The following is a 15,479-nucleotide window of genomic DNA, read 5'->3' as shown; positions in this document are numbered from 1 at the left end:
TCTCCCCGTCCCTCTTGACTAGTGTCTCTGACTGCCTCTCTGCTATTTCTGACTGGATAGCTGCCTAATTCCTTAAACTAAACTTGACCAAAACTGAAATTCTGGTCTTTCCTCCCTCAAGTGTTGTTACTCCTGTGTCTGTCTCCCTCCAAGTCAACGGTGCTACCATCAGCTCCACCACGCAGGCTCGCTGCCTAGATGTTCTCTTTGACTCCGACCTCTCCTTCAAGCCTCATGTCCAATCTATCGCCAATTCCTGTAATTTCCATCTCAAAAACATTGCGCGCATCCGCCCCTACTTAACGCCAGATGCGACTAAGGTGTTGATCCATTCCACTGTCCTTTCTCGCCTTGACTACTGTAATACGCTTCTCAGTGGTCTTACGTGCTCCCAACTTGCGCCGTTACAGTCCATAATGAATGCGGCGGCGAGGCTCATCTTCCTGTCCGCCCGCACCTCCCATGCCTCACCCTTCTTTCAGTCCCTACATTGGCTTCCTATAAAATATAGAGCTCAATTTAAAATTCTGGTTCTTGCTTTCAAATCTCTACATAATGCTGCTCCCACCTATCTATCCTCCCTTATACACAAGTATGTCCCGTCTAGGCCCTTACGATCTGCTGAAGACTTACGTCTATCTTCTGTCCGTACTCCCACCTCTGATGCTCGCCTTCAAGATTTCTCAAGGGCTGCACCGTTCCTGTGGAACTCGCTTCCCTCCTCCGTTAGATGCTCACCCACTCTCCACTCCTTAAAAAAATCGTTAAAAACCCACTTCTCCATAAAAGCGTATCAATTAAACTGTTAATAGCTCCCAACTGATTCCTCTTCTGCAACTGTCACTAGTCTAATACTATCCTTACCTTTTGTGTCACTTTACCCCACTCCCTCTAGCATGTAAGCTCATTGAGCAGGGTCCTCAACCCCTCTGTTCCTGTGTGTCCAACTTGTCTGGTTACAACTACATGTCTGTTCGTCCACCCATTGTAAAGCGCTGCGGAATTTGACGGCGCTCTATAAATATCATAATAATAATAATAATAATTTACTATTAGAGGCTGGGGGAAATCTCCTGACTGGCCTGCATTATTCCAGGGGGCTGAAGAGGCAAAAGATTGCCCATATATGAGACTCTTAATCGCGGCTTCAATGAGGAGCACACTCACATATGATGGCAGAGGCTGTGCTTCCTTTCCGGAGTACATTGGAGGAGGTAGTGATATTAACACTATCTCAGAGGCCCAAGAAAGCCACTTTACTGAGGCAACTATCAAAATGCTGCTGGGTTAGCTCCAAACATCTCTACAAAGAAGCTTCTTCTCCAAAGCTGTAAGAAAATATATTAAGAGCCTAGGGCAAAGAACAGATCATCTTGAGAACAAAATCCTAGAGCAACTCTTCTAACTAGAATATTAAATGGCATAGTATGAGGACTCCTCCTGACACAACAATGTCAGACTCAGGGGGATCTCTGAGGCAGTCCAGAATAATGAATTGATGCAGTTTGTCATAGAACTATTCCAACAATTTCTTCCAGATGTGGAGGCAAGGGATTTGCTCACTTATAGAGTAAGTCACTTGTCTTGGCATCTCCCAGTTCATACTGTATGAGATGTTATTGTGTAAGTGCACTCTTACACCATTATAGAAAAACTCATAAGAGCAGCCAGAGGAAGTCAAGTCATTTGTGTCACTCCAGCTATTTATGGACTTGTGCACATAAATACTGGCCAGACACCAGGAATTGTCAAACACCACTAAAGCCCTAATTTGAGCTAATGTTTCCTACAGCTGGATATACCCCATTTAGCTATTCATACATAGCATCGGGACAACAACAGTCATCAGTCTATAACGGACGCCAACTGCTATGTCAATGGGGAATTTCTATAGAAGAAGCCTCAAGTCCGTCCACAAGTCCAAACAAGACCCCTTCTAAAATTCAACCACAGTAGTCTAAAGTGGGACATATCAATGGTAACAGATGCACTCTTCTTAGAGTTAAGGGTCTTGAATATTCTGCAAAATGTATTAATGGTGTTTCACTACATAAATTTCACTACTTCCATAGGGAGTTTGTTTTCAGGCAAAGCAAGATACAATGCTATTTACTTTAATTGTTTTAATAGTAGCACATGCCAAGTTCATATTACATAGTTACATAGGCTGAAAAGAGACATGTCCATCAATTTCAGCGTTCCTCACATCTATTTTTTGCTGTTGAACCATATTAGGTGGTACAGCGTGATGTAATGGGAGCGGATAGCCGGGGGTCCTGGCAAATAATTGAAGAAGGCTGGCACTGGAGGAGACCTGTAAAAGATGGGCAGATATGGTGCTTTTTAAAAAAAAACATTTTGCTAGGGGGAAAAATATGGCCTTTTAGTCTAAGTACCACTTACGTTATAAAACTAAGTACCTCTTACGTTATAGAACTAAAACAAGAGTGGTAACTATCTTGCTGCCTATCTCCCTGGATATGCACCAGGCCCGGCTGGACTTGCCCTTTTAGAGGGACAGGGACATGGCAATTAAATGAGAGAATCTTATCTGAACCACACTCTGTTAGAAAAATGAACTTATATAATTTTTAAATACAATACTCCTGATGTCAGGGAAGCATCTTTGTGGTTGGCCCACAAGGCCTACATAAGGGGGATCTTTATCAAAAAGAAACTAAGACTAGAGGCCATGATCTCCTTAACTGAGCAGTTGCAGACAGCTAATCAGAAAAATAGAAACACTCCCCAACCCCTAAATTCTGAAACTCAATGAAAACTCTCAGGGACAAGTGTAATACCTATTATGCAAATCAAACCAGTTTTATTGCAAGACAACTGAAATGTTGTTTTTTTTTATACCCAGGGCAACAGAGCTGAAGCCCTACTGGCCCGCCAATTAAGAAAAGAATTAGCAACTTCCAGAATATCTTACTTGCTGGACCACGAGGGGCTGAAAATTCTTAATCCTAAATTTATCGCAAAGGAGTTTGCTAAATTTTATGATAAACTGTATAATCTGAGGAAACATCAAAGAGTGTATCAGTTCAAAGTAGAGGAGATTAATACCTTTTTGTCATCTGTAGAGCTACCACAATTATCCAGGGCACAGGCTACTACTCTAGCATCCCCATTTAACATGGATGAACTGATTGCTGTGGTTTCAGTCCTCCTGTCTCATAGGGCACCAGGCCCGGCTGGATTGTCAATAATTTACTACTGTAAATGTTCCCATTTGCTGGGTCTTTACTTCACAAAAGTAGTCAATGCTAGTGCCTCTGAGGGGTTATTGCTGGGTGAGATGCTTAATGCGTATATTGTTAATTTACCCAAAACAGATAAGGATCCCACTAAGGGTCCTAACTGTAGACCCATATCTTTATTAAATTGTGACACAAAGCTGAATTCTAAACTGATAACTACTAGATTATCCACTGTCATTCCTTTCGTAATTCATAACGATCAGAATGGTCATTATGGCGCTATATGCGCTATATATATATGGTTCCTTCCGCAAAGATCCTATATGCAGGGTTCATGTCTGAACCATTTTGAATTACTAATAGGAGCAGACCAGGGTACCCATTTTCACTGATTCTCTAAATCCTAGCCCTTGAACTGTTAGCCAATACATTTAAACAACATACTAAGATCACGGAGCTCAGTCCTATCTTTTGAGTTTATTTGCGAATTACATCCTGCTCACTACAACTATCCCCTTCCGATCACTGCTGGTGTTAAAAATCTATTTTATAAATTGAACTCCAAAGACCCAAACACTGTCCATAAATATATCTCTCCAGGAAGTTCGAATGCTACAGACACAGGACCTATTACCATATGACTGGAGACAGAAAAGTATTAAGTATTATACCCTCAACTTACTCAAACAGTGAAAAATGACCTCAACTCCTAGAAACATTTACATATATTCTGGTTCAGTAAAATTAGCATTCATAAAATGGTTGTTTTACATATTCCGCATGCTTCCCTTGCAGGTCCCGCCTTCCTTCTTTAAAAATATTGAAATGCTATTTTCGAGGTTTGTGAAATACTAGAGTGAATATATGGTGCTTATTTGTGTGAAAATTAAAAAAATAGGACAATTTAATAGATGCAGCAGCAACCTTATGTAGTTCAAAGATTCAATATAACTCGATAATTTTACATGTAAAATTAAGATACACTATGCCTTTGAAAAAACTATAAACATTTAATTTAGTGAATAAAACTAATATATCAATTTATTAATAAATCTATCAATAGCAAAAAGAGAGTTCTAAAAAAGTGCAGATGACTGTGTATACATAAAACCACTTAGTTGATAGACCCGTGTGCAAATACACGCAAGGGTGAAACAATATAAAGTGCAGAAATTCATTTTGTGATAGTGATTACTCAAATTGACTTAGAGACAAATGCTTAATGGAAGATCACAGTAGAAAATACTGATGGGATAAAAAGACAAAAGAAAACAACATAGTGTAAAATTTATTTAAAAAAAATATAAAACGCAGGGAGGGGGTGTTAGGAGTGGAATCACATATGGGGAGCAGTTATGTACTGCTGAGAATAATGTAGCTCCTCAATAAATTAGATCCACATGCACGGTTGTATAGGAAAATAGACTTGAGAACAGTTTAAAACCAGGGCAGCCAACAATTCGCCTATATTGTTTCACCCTTACTGGTTCCACCCTCTTGCTTAGTCACTAAAGGAGGTCTTGGGGTGGTTAACGTCAAGGAATAATGCAACGTCACAATCCTGACACAAGCTATTATCTGCTTCCACCATGTGAGGTAGCACAGTGGATAGACATTGAATCCCATTCCCAACTTCTGCTATCAGATTGGATGTGGATACCGAAACATTCAAGACCTTGCGAGTCTATTCTACTTTCCACTACTAAATTATCACTGGAACTGTGGAATAAATGTATTAAAGAGTGTTGAGTAGTGTGATATATTCCTACTCAAACTCCACTGGGTGTGCTGCGGACACTGCCCCCTCATTTACGCTTTGGGTCATGGGTGGAAAATGGTATCACGCAAATATCGCAATTATTCAACAACAATTAGTTGACCCCATATCCAGACTATCAGTCCAGTATTATTACCCTGCACATGGCACCACTTTTAGTTGCCGTTGTGGGGCTGGAGGCTCTGTGTACATTAATCACTAAATGTACAAACCACAAATTGGTTATGAGAAGGCATATGACCCCTTCTAGACTCCACAAAATCTTTCCATACCTATCCTTGCAATGCAGGTGCTGTGGTTATGGGGTTGGTACCTTAGTGAGTATATGGTGGATGTACTCCTTGGTGCAGCAGTTTTGTTCACAAATATGTAGTTTAACTAAGATGTTCTGTAATCTGCCCCAGCTCCAGAAGTGTTATCTGTTATTGATGATACCTGAGAATCTGTTGACAAGAGGAGATTGAGTATATACATTCTACTAGCAGAACTGTTGTCTATAGCAAGAGCATGGAAGTTCACTAGTCTACCAGAGATACAGGATATACCTCAGGAGGTTAACAATAGTAAAATATGTGATATAGGGATGTATCGACAGGAAGCAACACTAAGGGCCAACATTGGGCTTTATGGGATGCATACCTTTCTATCCTCTACCTCACAATAAGTAACTTCAAATATGTTCTCTAAGGTATTGGTGAACACCATGCTTGGGAATCTTTCCACCCACCACCCCCTGGTCAATGTATGGATTGGCACACAACTAAAATGATTATTAAATGTATGAAGTTATGCTCTACTGTAAATATTACACAGCACCCCACAAAAGGGGGTGCAACCAATGTAAAGCTATTTATGGTGATTGCTGGTAGATCCTCCCCTTTTTTCGTTCTGTATCCCTGGAGATGTCCTTAACATTCTGGAAACCGAATAAACTCTTTATAAATTCTTTATAATGTGAAATTTTATAGTCAAAAGAAGACCATTTTCATATATTGTGTTCGCAGTTTGGAAATATGCTTACTTAGCATTTAGGTGTGAATGTTTTACACATATCTATGAAAAGGGAATATTTTGATAATCTTACATTTATGTTCATTTTCTCATGCTTTTCTGCACTAATTATACAGACAATATTCAAGGATTGAAAGCCAAGAGATACTGTAGGATCATTAATAATTTATTCCCCTGTACTTTCTACAACGGATTGACAAATAAAATATATTTGTTGTATATATAGCTAATGTTACTTTTGATCTTCCTGATATCAAGTCCTTCCTATACATGCTGTGTATTAATGAAATTGGAAACATTACTTTTGATGATACCAGAAAGAGTGGGATTTGGAGTTCTACCACGAAACCTGGGATCTAATGTTCTTTTTTTGCAAAGTGCTACAAGGGTTAAAGCTCTCCCCAATCTCAGAGAGGCAAGGGACGGTGATAGGGACACTAGGTAAGAAGTCAAAACATTAGAAAACAGTTTGACTACTTACATTGTAGCACCAGGGCACTCTTGGCACCATAATCACTACAGCATACTGCAGTAGTTATGGTGCTTGGGGTGTTCTTTACATTAAATGTTGCAGTGCTGTTTATAGTCTCTCAATAACTATTTTTAGACTTTTATTTTTTTTATCTGCAAAATCATTCATTCATACTATGTCTAGACAACTTCTGTGGTTTCTCCTCACAGATTTTTAGGTTAGTTTTCAAAGCATTCTACATAGTACCAAAGCATTCTATCAAATGCAAGATTTCATACATTGCCTGTGAGATACATAATATTTTCAAATATATATCACATAACATACTAGCATCTTATGGCTGTTTTAATACATTTTCGGCAAAGAATAATTAATATTTAAAGGTCTGGCTATTTATAAATAATTTACACCTTATATATGGAGCTAGTAAAATAATCTGTTTTGTTTTAAAAAGCAAAATAAATAGCCCTAAAACAACCCCTGAGAAACAAAAATTCAGAATAGTATATCTTCAAGTTTAGTCCTGGTCTGATGGATGTATAGAGTGACAATAAATGCTTACAGAAATATTATTTATTGGGTATGAATATGCAGGGACTATTGATGTTGTCTTATTGCTCCACACATTGCATTAATCTGTCCGTTACTGGTGTTATTGTTGCTTAAGACATGATTAGATATAAGCAATTACTACCCTTTGCCAGTCATGCTAGAGCTAATTTCATAGTCCCCATAAGTATAGTTCAATAAAGTCAGAAAAGCTTTCCATTAGTGCCAGATTCTTCTGTAAATATAACTATGCAAGTAAGCACTAGGACAATTCCTTCCCTGCAGAAAATGTTTTGTAGTAAGAGTTCGTTCTCATTTTGGGGGTAATTTAGGCATATTGAAAAATAACAAAATTTGCCTAAAAAAGGCATGCTAGCATCAGACATCATGCTAACCTGATCTAACGAGGGGCGGTTTCAGATACGACTCTATTGTAAATGAAAGCCTGTATTTGAAATATAAATTCTGGAGAAAAAGTTGTCAATAATTGCAGTGCATTTCCATCAGACAGGAAGATCGTGGATTTTTACTTTTTATCGGTCAACTAAAACCATTCACTTCCAATGAATTAAGAGTTCATCCTTCAATGCACTGTACTTTTCACTTTTTTTTTGTTTTTTTCTGTTTTTTTAACAAAAGGATTAGCCAATGTAGCATGATTATTTGGACTAATCTTTGATGGATAACATGAACCCAGGGAGATCTCCCACCAAACCGCCCCATGGAATAGGAACACTGGATTAAATGATATCCATTAGTCATTGTCGGTGGATGAGTGGCTTGATGTGATCTCAGTTCTTTGGTGTATGGCTGTGCTTTGTGCAGTCTCTAAAGCAGTCTGTGTTTTATTCTTTTCGCATTTCATTGCCAGTGGGGATTCTGAGAGTGCTGGTCTCTTTCGGTGATCAGACAACTCCGATTCTGTAAAGAAATTCCAAAGTCAATCAGTCATCAAGCATCTACAATTTAGACAACCCAAAATGTACAGTATATACATATACAGCATATACAGCACGTAACATGGAAATATCAAATTCAGTTATTTGCATGTTCTTTTAAAAACAGGTTTCTCTAACACACTAACTTTGCATATAGCTGGGTCAAACATTTACCAGATGAATCCATAAAAGACTATCTTGGAACATCTTTAGATAAATGCCCACAATTACACTGCATGTTAGCTAGTTTTTCAATTCTACATCAGTCTATTAATATCTAAAACAGTCTGTAAACTAAAGTATTTTGTTTGTGACTTTGCCACTAAGTGGCAACAGAACTCAAGCAATTATATGGAGGTACATATATATCATTTCTGATTTATATATCACGTACAACTATGCATATACACTTTGTAACGCTTCCACAATCCTCTGCTCTGTACAGAACTATACAATGAGATCTTGATGGTTTTCTGGTTCATTTTTATTATGTTCCATGAAGAGATACAGTACCAATATTTTCTTTCTTGCAAGTAGCCTACCAGTGATGTAAACGGGGGTGACTTATAATTACAGGTTTTTTTTTTTTTTTACAGATCAACAAATGTATAAAATAGAACATATATTGGGTTCATTTAAAAATAGCATCAGTGTGATGGTAGTCACCATCACCAGGAGTTTCAGACAAACACTTTATGTAGGACCCTGAACTACTCCTATGTCTATGTCACCCTGTGCCCATTGTAGGTGCAGAGTATGTGTAATGTATGTGTTTATTGTTAAAGTTTTGTCTGCTGATGCCTGCTACCAGCTAAGTGGATTTGGCTGTGGAACCGGTGTAGTGCCATCTGTTGGTAGCAACTGTTGTGTGCACTACCTGAATAGCAAGATAATTTGTATATTCAGGTAGATTTGCATATTGCCAATTCTGCAGGAAGGAGAGATATTTTGTGTTAAATATTGTTTTCCACACCCCTTTATAAATATGTTGTTATATTATTATAATTCCCTGCATGTTTTATGACATGTGTTGGTTATTTGTATTTTATTAAGTTTGTCACAGCGAGATTGGCGGAGATATCCAGCCGGGGTACAGGGAGCTCCGTCACAATCGATATTTGAGTTAATTTAGTATAGTATATAATGTTATCCATGTGATTTATAATATGTGCAGATACTACATGACATATCAAGGAAAATATGGAAGGGTTTTTAGTGCTTGTGGTTGAATGATAAAGGCAATTTAAACAATGCAAATAAGAGTCTTTCTTTTATGGTCAAGTATTTGAGGCACATATTGAGGAGGGCTTTGAAAAGTCCTCAGGTGTGGCCAAGTATGGAACAAGACAAGGAGACAGTAAAACAGGTATATGGTGTTTTATGCCACAAATTAGTTAACGATAAGAAAGAAGAGCTACACTTTCACTGCATAGAGCTTAGATCAGTTAGCTCTACTTCTGTGCGCCTGGGTGGTATAATCGCTGCTTAAGGCTATACGATGTATGTCTGAGTCAAATCATAGATGGTCCAAAAGGTATTCAAAATAAACAGAATAGACACCAACAGTGCACGAGCAAGACTATTTTGCAACCTAGGCAAGATCAGCTACTTGCACTCCTCCCCCACCCAAAAAAAAACCAATTGCCAACTTTGTGTGTCTCTTTGTTCCCCCAGCCCCTCTGTGTGTGTTTTCCCCCTCCAGCCCCTCTGTGTTTCTCTTTGTCCCTCCCAGCCACTCTATGTGTCTTTTTGTCTCCACACCCTACTGTGTGTCTATTTACCCCTCGCCTCACTGTGTCTGTTTGTCCACCCAGCCCCTCTGTGTGCCTGTCACCCCCAGCCCCTGTAAGTCTCTTTGCCACCATCAACCCTCTGTGTGTCTCTTTGTCTCCCCTGTCCCTTTGTGATCTCCCCACTGTCCCTTTGACATCTTCCCCTCATGTCCCTTCATGGTCTCCCACCCCTGTCCTTTTATGGTCTCTTATCCCTCCTGTCACTTTATGGTTTCTTCCAACTGTTTCTCTATGCCCCCACCCCCCCTCCTCAAATTTTGTGAAGCCTCCTGATGGCTATTAATAAATAGCATCTAGTGGTATAATACATTGGTGAAATGTGCCTGGTAATTAAATAGTTTATGTCCAGGAACAAGTAATACTTTGAGAAAGACTTACCAATAGGTGAAATGTGTTTGTGTTAAATTCACTCAGTTTTACTTGTTTTTATTGTATACCATTTTATTGAAAAAATTATTATTAATGATCTAAAATTTCTGGGCTATCTTGATTTTTCCTGAAGTTTGGACACCATTTTCCTTGGTGTGGAATGTACCACCTATGCCCTGAGAATTGAGCAAAATTTTTTATTTGCTTTATACTAGGGAGCACTTCTCCAATTTATTTTCCACTTTTTAACACTACAGTGAGTAACATATTTTATTTCTGTTTTTCTTCACATGATACCACCGTGAGAATTTCAGCCACAAGCAAATGCATGAGTGGGGACTATACAACTTCACACTATTTAATGGCAGCCATCAGGAGGCTCTATAAAATGTGAGTGTAACCCCACACACATACATATTTTACTTATAACATCAAACATACTATACAATATTTATGTATTTTTGTTGCATACATTCTGGACCATCTATTACTCATCCAGAGATACACCGCATATCATTAGGCGGGGATTATACTGCCCAGATGCACAGAACAGAATAGGGCTTTAAATACGAGCGCGTGTGCAAGTCTCATCCACATCACTTTTGCATACAAACTCATTTGTGAGCTGGTATTTGTAGAACCTGCTTTGCAGCTCTATTATACCAGTTTGACAAATGGCAGAAGGGATAGAATCCTTCAATTATATACACTTCAATAAGATCAAGTGTTACACTGTCTAGAGTGTCACTGAAATGTTTAAAATCAATTAAACTCACCTTTTTCCAGTGCAAGGAGAGTCGTCTCCCTGCATCTCCAATCTGCCTTCTGTGAAGTTATCATTATTGAGGACTTCTCTCAAATCAGATGATTACCACAAGAAACGAGCCAAAGTCAGTAGCCAGAGAATGAACCACAATACAAACGCGCTAAGGGCGATGAATGACCACAACAGGGCACTGAGGCAAGGGGAAGGTAGACGTATATACATTCAGGGTGTGTTTGATTGGCTAACTTCCAATTAGTGTTAATTACAACATGTGGGAGGTGTCTTTTCCCTATCTTGTGATCAGTGAGGTCATCACTGAGTGCCGGGTCACATGACCGGGTCTGACTCACATATAAGCAATCTGCCTTGGAGATTGCAGCGTCAGAAACACTGTCAGGTTGGGGAGCGGTGGCAGGGAGTGCCGCAAGCCGTGGACAGGAACTGGAAGACGCCGCTCGTGGTGATGGGGTAAGCAAGGACGTCACGAGCGGCGCCGGGGCAGGTGTCCTTTAAGCTGTATATAGCTAATTGGAGAGTCGGTCTCTTTCTCTTCGTTAATTGAATATTGAATAGAAAAGAGCAACACTGCTACCAGACACCTCTTCTGGCATAATACTTTGTACTGAAAATATTAAAATCTCACCTGGCGTCTCTAAATCACTTTTAATTTCACTGTTTGTTTGAATATTAACATTTTCAATTCTTTGTTTCAGTCTCATAACCGGTGACCTCTGTAGTCGAACAAGAGGGGCTTTAACATCTGCAACATATAAATTAGTCATTAAATCAGTCATTAAATCAGCATGCTTGCTTTATTATGATACTGCTACAGTTTGTAATGCTTCAGAGTGGTTTATTAAATAGCGAATTATGAAAAAACTTGTTTCCTATCCTAATGTCCTTCTTTTCCAGGAGCTCCATGTATTTGGTGTGTGTCTGAGTGTATAACAGAGTTCCACAGCAATAATACTAATACAGTAATGTGCCTTTAAAAATATAATAAATGTGTTCAGTAGTGATGTCGCGAACATAAAATTTTCCGTTCGCAAACGGCGAACGTGAACTTCCGCAAATGTTTGCGAACGGGCGAACCCGGCGAACCGCCATAGACTTCAATAGGCAGGCGAATTTTAAAACCCACAGGGACTCTTTCTGGCCACAATAGTGATGGAAAAGTTGTTTCAAGGGGACTAACACCTGGACTGTGGCATGCCGGTGTGGGATCCATGGCAAAACCCCCATGGAAAATTACATAGTTGATGCAGAGTCTGGTTTTAATCCATAAAGGGCATAAATCACCTAACATTCCTAAATTGTTTGGAATAACGTGCTTTAAAACATCAGGCATGATGTTGTATCGATCAGGTAGTGTAAGGGTTACGCCCACTTCACAGTGACAGACCAAACTCCCCGTTTAACGCACCGCAAACAACCGCAAAAAGTCCATTTGCACAACTGCAAACTCCCCATTTGCACAAGGTTGGATACCAAGCTAGCCATGTCCCGTTCCTTGTCCTCACTGATGTCATTGAAGGTCTCTTCCTCCACCCAGCCACGTACAACACCAAGGGTCCCCGAAAGGTGACAACTTGTAAAATATTGGGTTGAGGGGACATAGTTCCCACCCTTGCCCCCACCAATGGGCATTGGCTGGGGAACTTTAAATTAAATAATGTCGGGTAGACAGATCACTGTCCACCCCCTGCACTCACCTTTTGCCTAAATAAAAATAAAATAGGATGAAGGGACAACATCCGTATGCCTACCTCCCACTCGTGGTCAGAGGGGGAAACCAGTGCCCCCATTAATTAGCTGTGAGTTTTACTCTAAATAATAAAAAAAAAAAAGAGTCTGGAGACCTTGTTTCTCCCACCCGAGCCCTAACTCATTACCTGTGGGCTATGAATAATAAAAAAATGGCATGGACCATGTGGCAGATGGAGGCATAGGAAGGTTTAAAACCTCCATTATAGTAATATAGAGGTATTAACCATCACATTTTCAGAACATTTCAAGTATTTAGCCACTGACTGCTAGCTTGGGCAGTGGGCAAATAGTTTAGATTTTTAACATTTGATCCTAGATTTGACATTCGGGTCTGGAAATGCTGCTGACATGCGGACTTACTTCAGGCATATTTGGAAAATAAATTGCAAAATCTGGACATTGTTGAATATCGTAAACAATATTCAGATTTTGCAGTGCGAATGGCCCATATGCAGCCAGATGGTTTTGCCCCTTTTGGTATGGTGGCATTTGGACTTTAGTGAATAACCCTGCTGGTGTTACTTTATAGTTTTTTTTCTCTGCACAGTTTTGTGAAAATTATAGAATTTTTACATTTCCATGATACTTATTTTTACCTAAGTAACACTTGAGAAATTGTGGAAGCTAACTCCATCTTGTTTTGTCCATATGATGAATAGGCTAGCCAAGGATGGGAACGTGATAAGGGTATTAGTGAATTAATTTTGAATCCCACGCCATTCTAACATGCCACATTTTATATATTCAAAACCTATTTTTTAACTGCATGGGCAATAACTAGAAAGTTATGATTTTCCTTGTATATTTTAAACTTATAGTCAATATTATAGAAAATTTTCTCCATACTTACCGTAATTTTCTTTTCCTGGCTATAATTCATGGCAGCATCACTAATGGGTTAGCTCCGCCCCTAACGAGAACAGGACAGGAAACAATTAATCAATTAATCACCCAGACTATAGGTATAAAAGGTCCCTCCTCCTTCTAACCCACAGTCTAGTATAAAGCTAAAAAATTATTTGGGAGGGTTGCTGATGCTGCCATGAATTATAGCCAGGAAAAGAAAATTACGGTAAGTATGGAGAAAATTTTCTATATTCCTGGCCATTCATGGCAGCATCACTAATGGGTAATACCCAAGCTCTGTAATTAAGGGAGGGTGAATAAAAAAATGAGACTCCAATATTATGCTGCAAGGAGATGTAATCACAAGAGTGTCACTGAGGACAAAACCCCTCTACCTGAAGGCTGATGAGGAAGAGACCACCTCCAGTTTGTAATGTTTGATGAAGGTTATAGGTGACGACCAGATGGCTGCCTTGCACATGTCGTCAGCAGGAACCTCTGCACAATTAGCCCAGGCGGTGGTCAATGCTCTCGCATAAGGGTCTTTATCTTTTCCGGAGTAGATAGATTTGAGTTTATATGCCATTTTTATGGTATTAGAAAACCCAACGCCTTAAAGTAGCCGTAGAGGCCACCTCCACTAGTCTGTATCCTGACGGGATAATAAACAATAGCTGCGATTTTCTAATTCTGATTGAGACCTCTATATATTTCATTACACATTCTCTCACATCCAACTGATGGAGTTTAACTTCTTCCGCAAAAGAGGGGTTTTGGTAAAAAGATGGTAGAACCACTTCTAGAGCCAAGCGAAAACTAGAAACCACCTTAGGTAGGAATTCCATTCTAGGTCTTAGGATAATTCTATCATTGAAAACCTGAACGTGATTTTGGATCACTGGAGAAGGCTTGAATTTCAGATATTCTTTTTGCTGTAGTGATCGCCACCAAGAACAAGGTCTTGTATGTCAGATTAATAATACCCAACTCATCCAACGGAGCAAAGGGGGTTTCTGCCAAAACATCCAGTACTACAGGAAGATCCCAAGGAGGAGCTTAGTTTCTAGATGGAGGTCTTATGCGTATAGCTGCCTTAAAGAACCTCGCAATGATAGGGTCTAATGCCCAGGAGGTGTTTACACAGGGCCGATAGAGCTGATGACTGCACTTTCAGAGTGCTCCAGCTTAGGCCTTTTTCTAGACCTTCGTTTAGAGATTCCAGAATATCTATTTCCGAAGGCTGTAGGAAATTCTTGGATTTCTTTCTGCGCATAATTGAAACAAATCCCATATCCTGTGGTAACATGCAGAGGTGGAATTTATCCTGTATTTTAGCAGTGTATTCTCCACCGGCTCTGGTACTCCTTGCTCTAAAAGTCTCTGCTTTTCAAGAGCCAAGCCGCCAATTTCCATTGGCTTGGATTGGGATGCATCGCTGGACCTTGTATTAACAGATCCATTCTTGGAGGAAGAGGCCATGGAGGACCCAAACACATTTTGTTCAAGAGTGTGAACCACTGTCTTCTCGGCCAACTCGGAAGTATAGCGATCACCGTCTTTATTCCCTTCCGAATTTTTCTCAACAATCTGTGAATCATAGGCAGGGGAGGGAATGCATACCCCAGATCGAAGTCCCAAGGACAGGAAAAGGCATCTTGTCCTGCTGATTGATATTCTGCCTTGAGAAAAAAAAAATTTCGGGACTCGAGCATTCCGATATGAAGCCATCAAATCGACCTGGGGTGTGCCCCACCTTGACGCTCTCTTCTGAAATACCTCTGGGTTTAATTGCCATTCTCCTGATAGAACTTTCTTTCTGCTCAGATAGTCTGCCAGAACATTTTCTTTCCCTGGAAGATATACTGCTTTCAGGCCCTGTAGCATGTCTTGAGCAAATTCCATCAATGGAAATATTTCTCATAATAGAGTCTTGCTTTTTGTTCCGCCTTGTTTGTTTACATGTGAGGCCACTGCCTTGTTGTCTGTTT

At 39.6% G+C, this 15,479-nt stretch overlaps 1 protein-coding gene across 1 annotated transcript in view; it reads right to left on the bottom strand.

Moving 5' to 3' along the window:
- Positions 1 to 6,141: 6,141 nt before the first annotated feature.
- Positions 6,142 to 15,479, bottom strand: part of CARMIL2 (capping protein regulator and myosin 1 linker 2) — a 129,828-nt gene continuing 120,490 nt past the window's right edge. Inside the window, exons 11-12 of the mRNA XM_063438547.1 lie at positions 11,522 to 11,638; positions 6,142 to 7,933 (exon numbers count right to left, since the gene is read on the bottom strand). Of these exons, the coding sequence (XP_063294617.1) occupies positions 7,767 to 7,933; positions 11,522 to 11,638 (284 nt within the window). The 3' untranslated portion in view covers positions 6,142 to 7,766. The remainder of the gene's footprint in view (positions 7,934 to 11,521; positions 11,639 to 15,479) is intronic.

The sequence above is a fragment of the Pelobates fuscus genome, chromosome 12, assembly GCF_036172605.1.
Source record: "Pelobates fuscus isolate aPelFus1 chromosome 12, aPelFus1.pri, whole genome shotgun sequence".
NCBI lineage: Eukaryota > Metazoa > Chordata > Amphibia > Anura > Pelobatidae > Pelobates > Pelobates fuscus.
The sequence above is the reverse complement of the archived record's forward strand: the minus strand, read 5'-3'. Positions and strand labels throughout refer to the sequence as shown.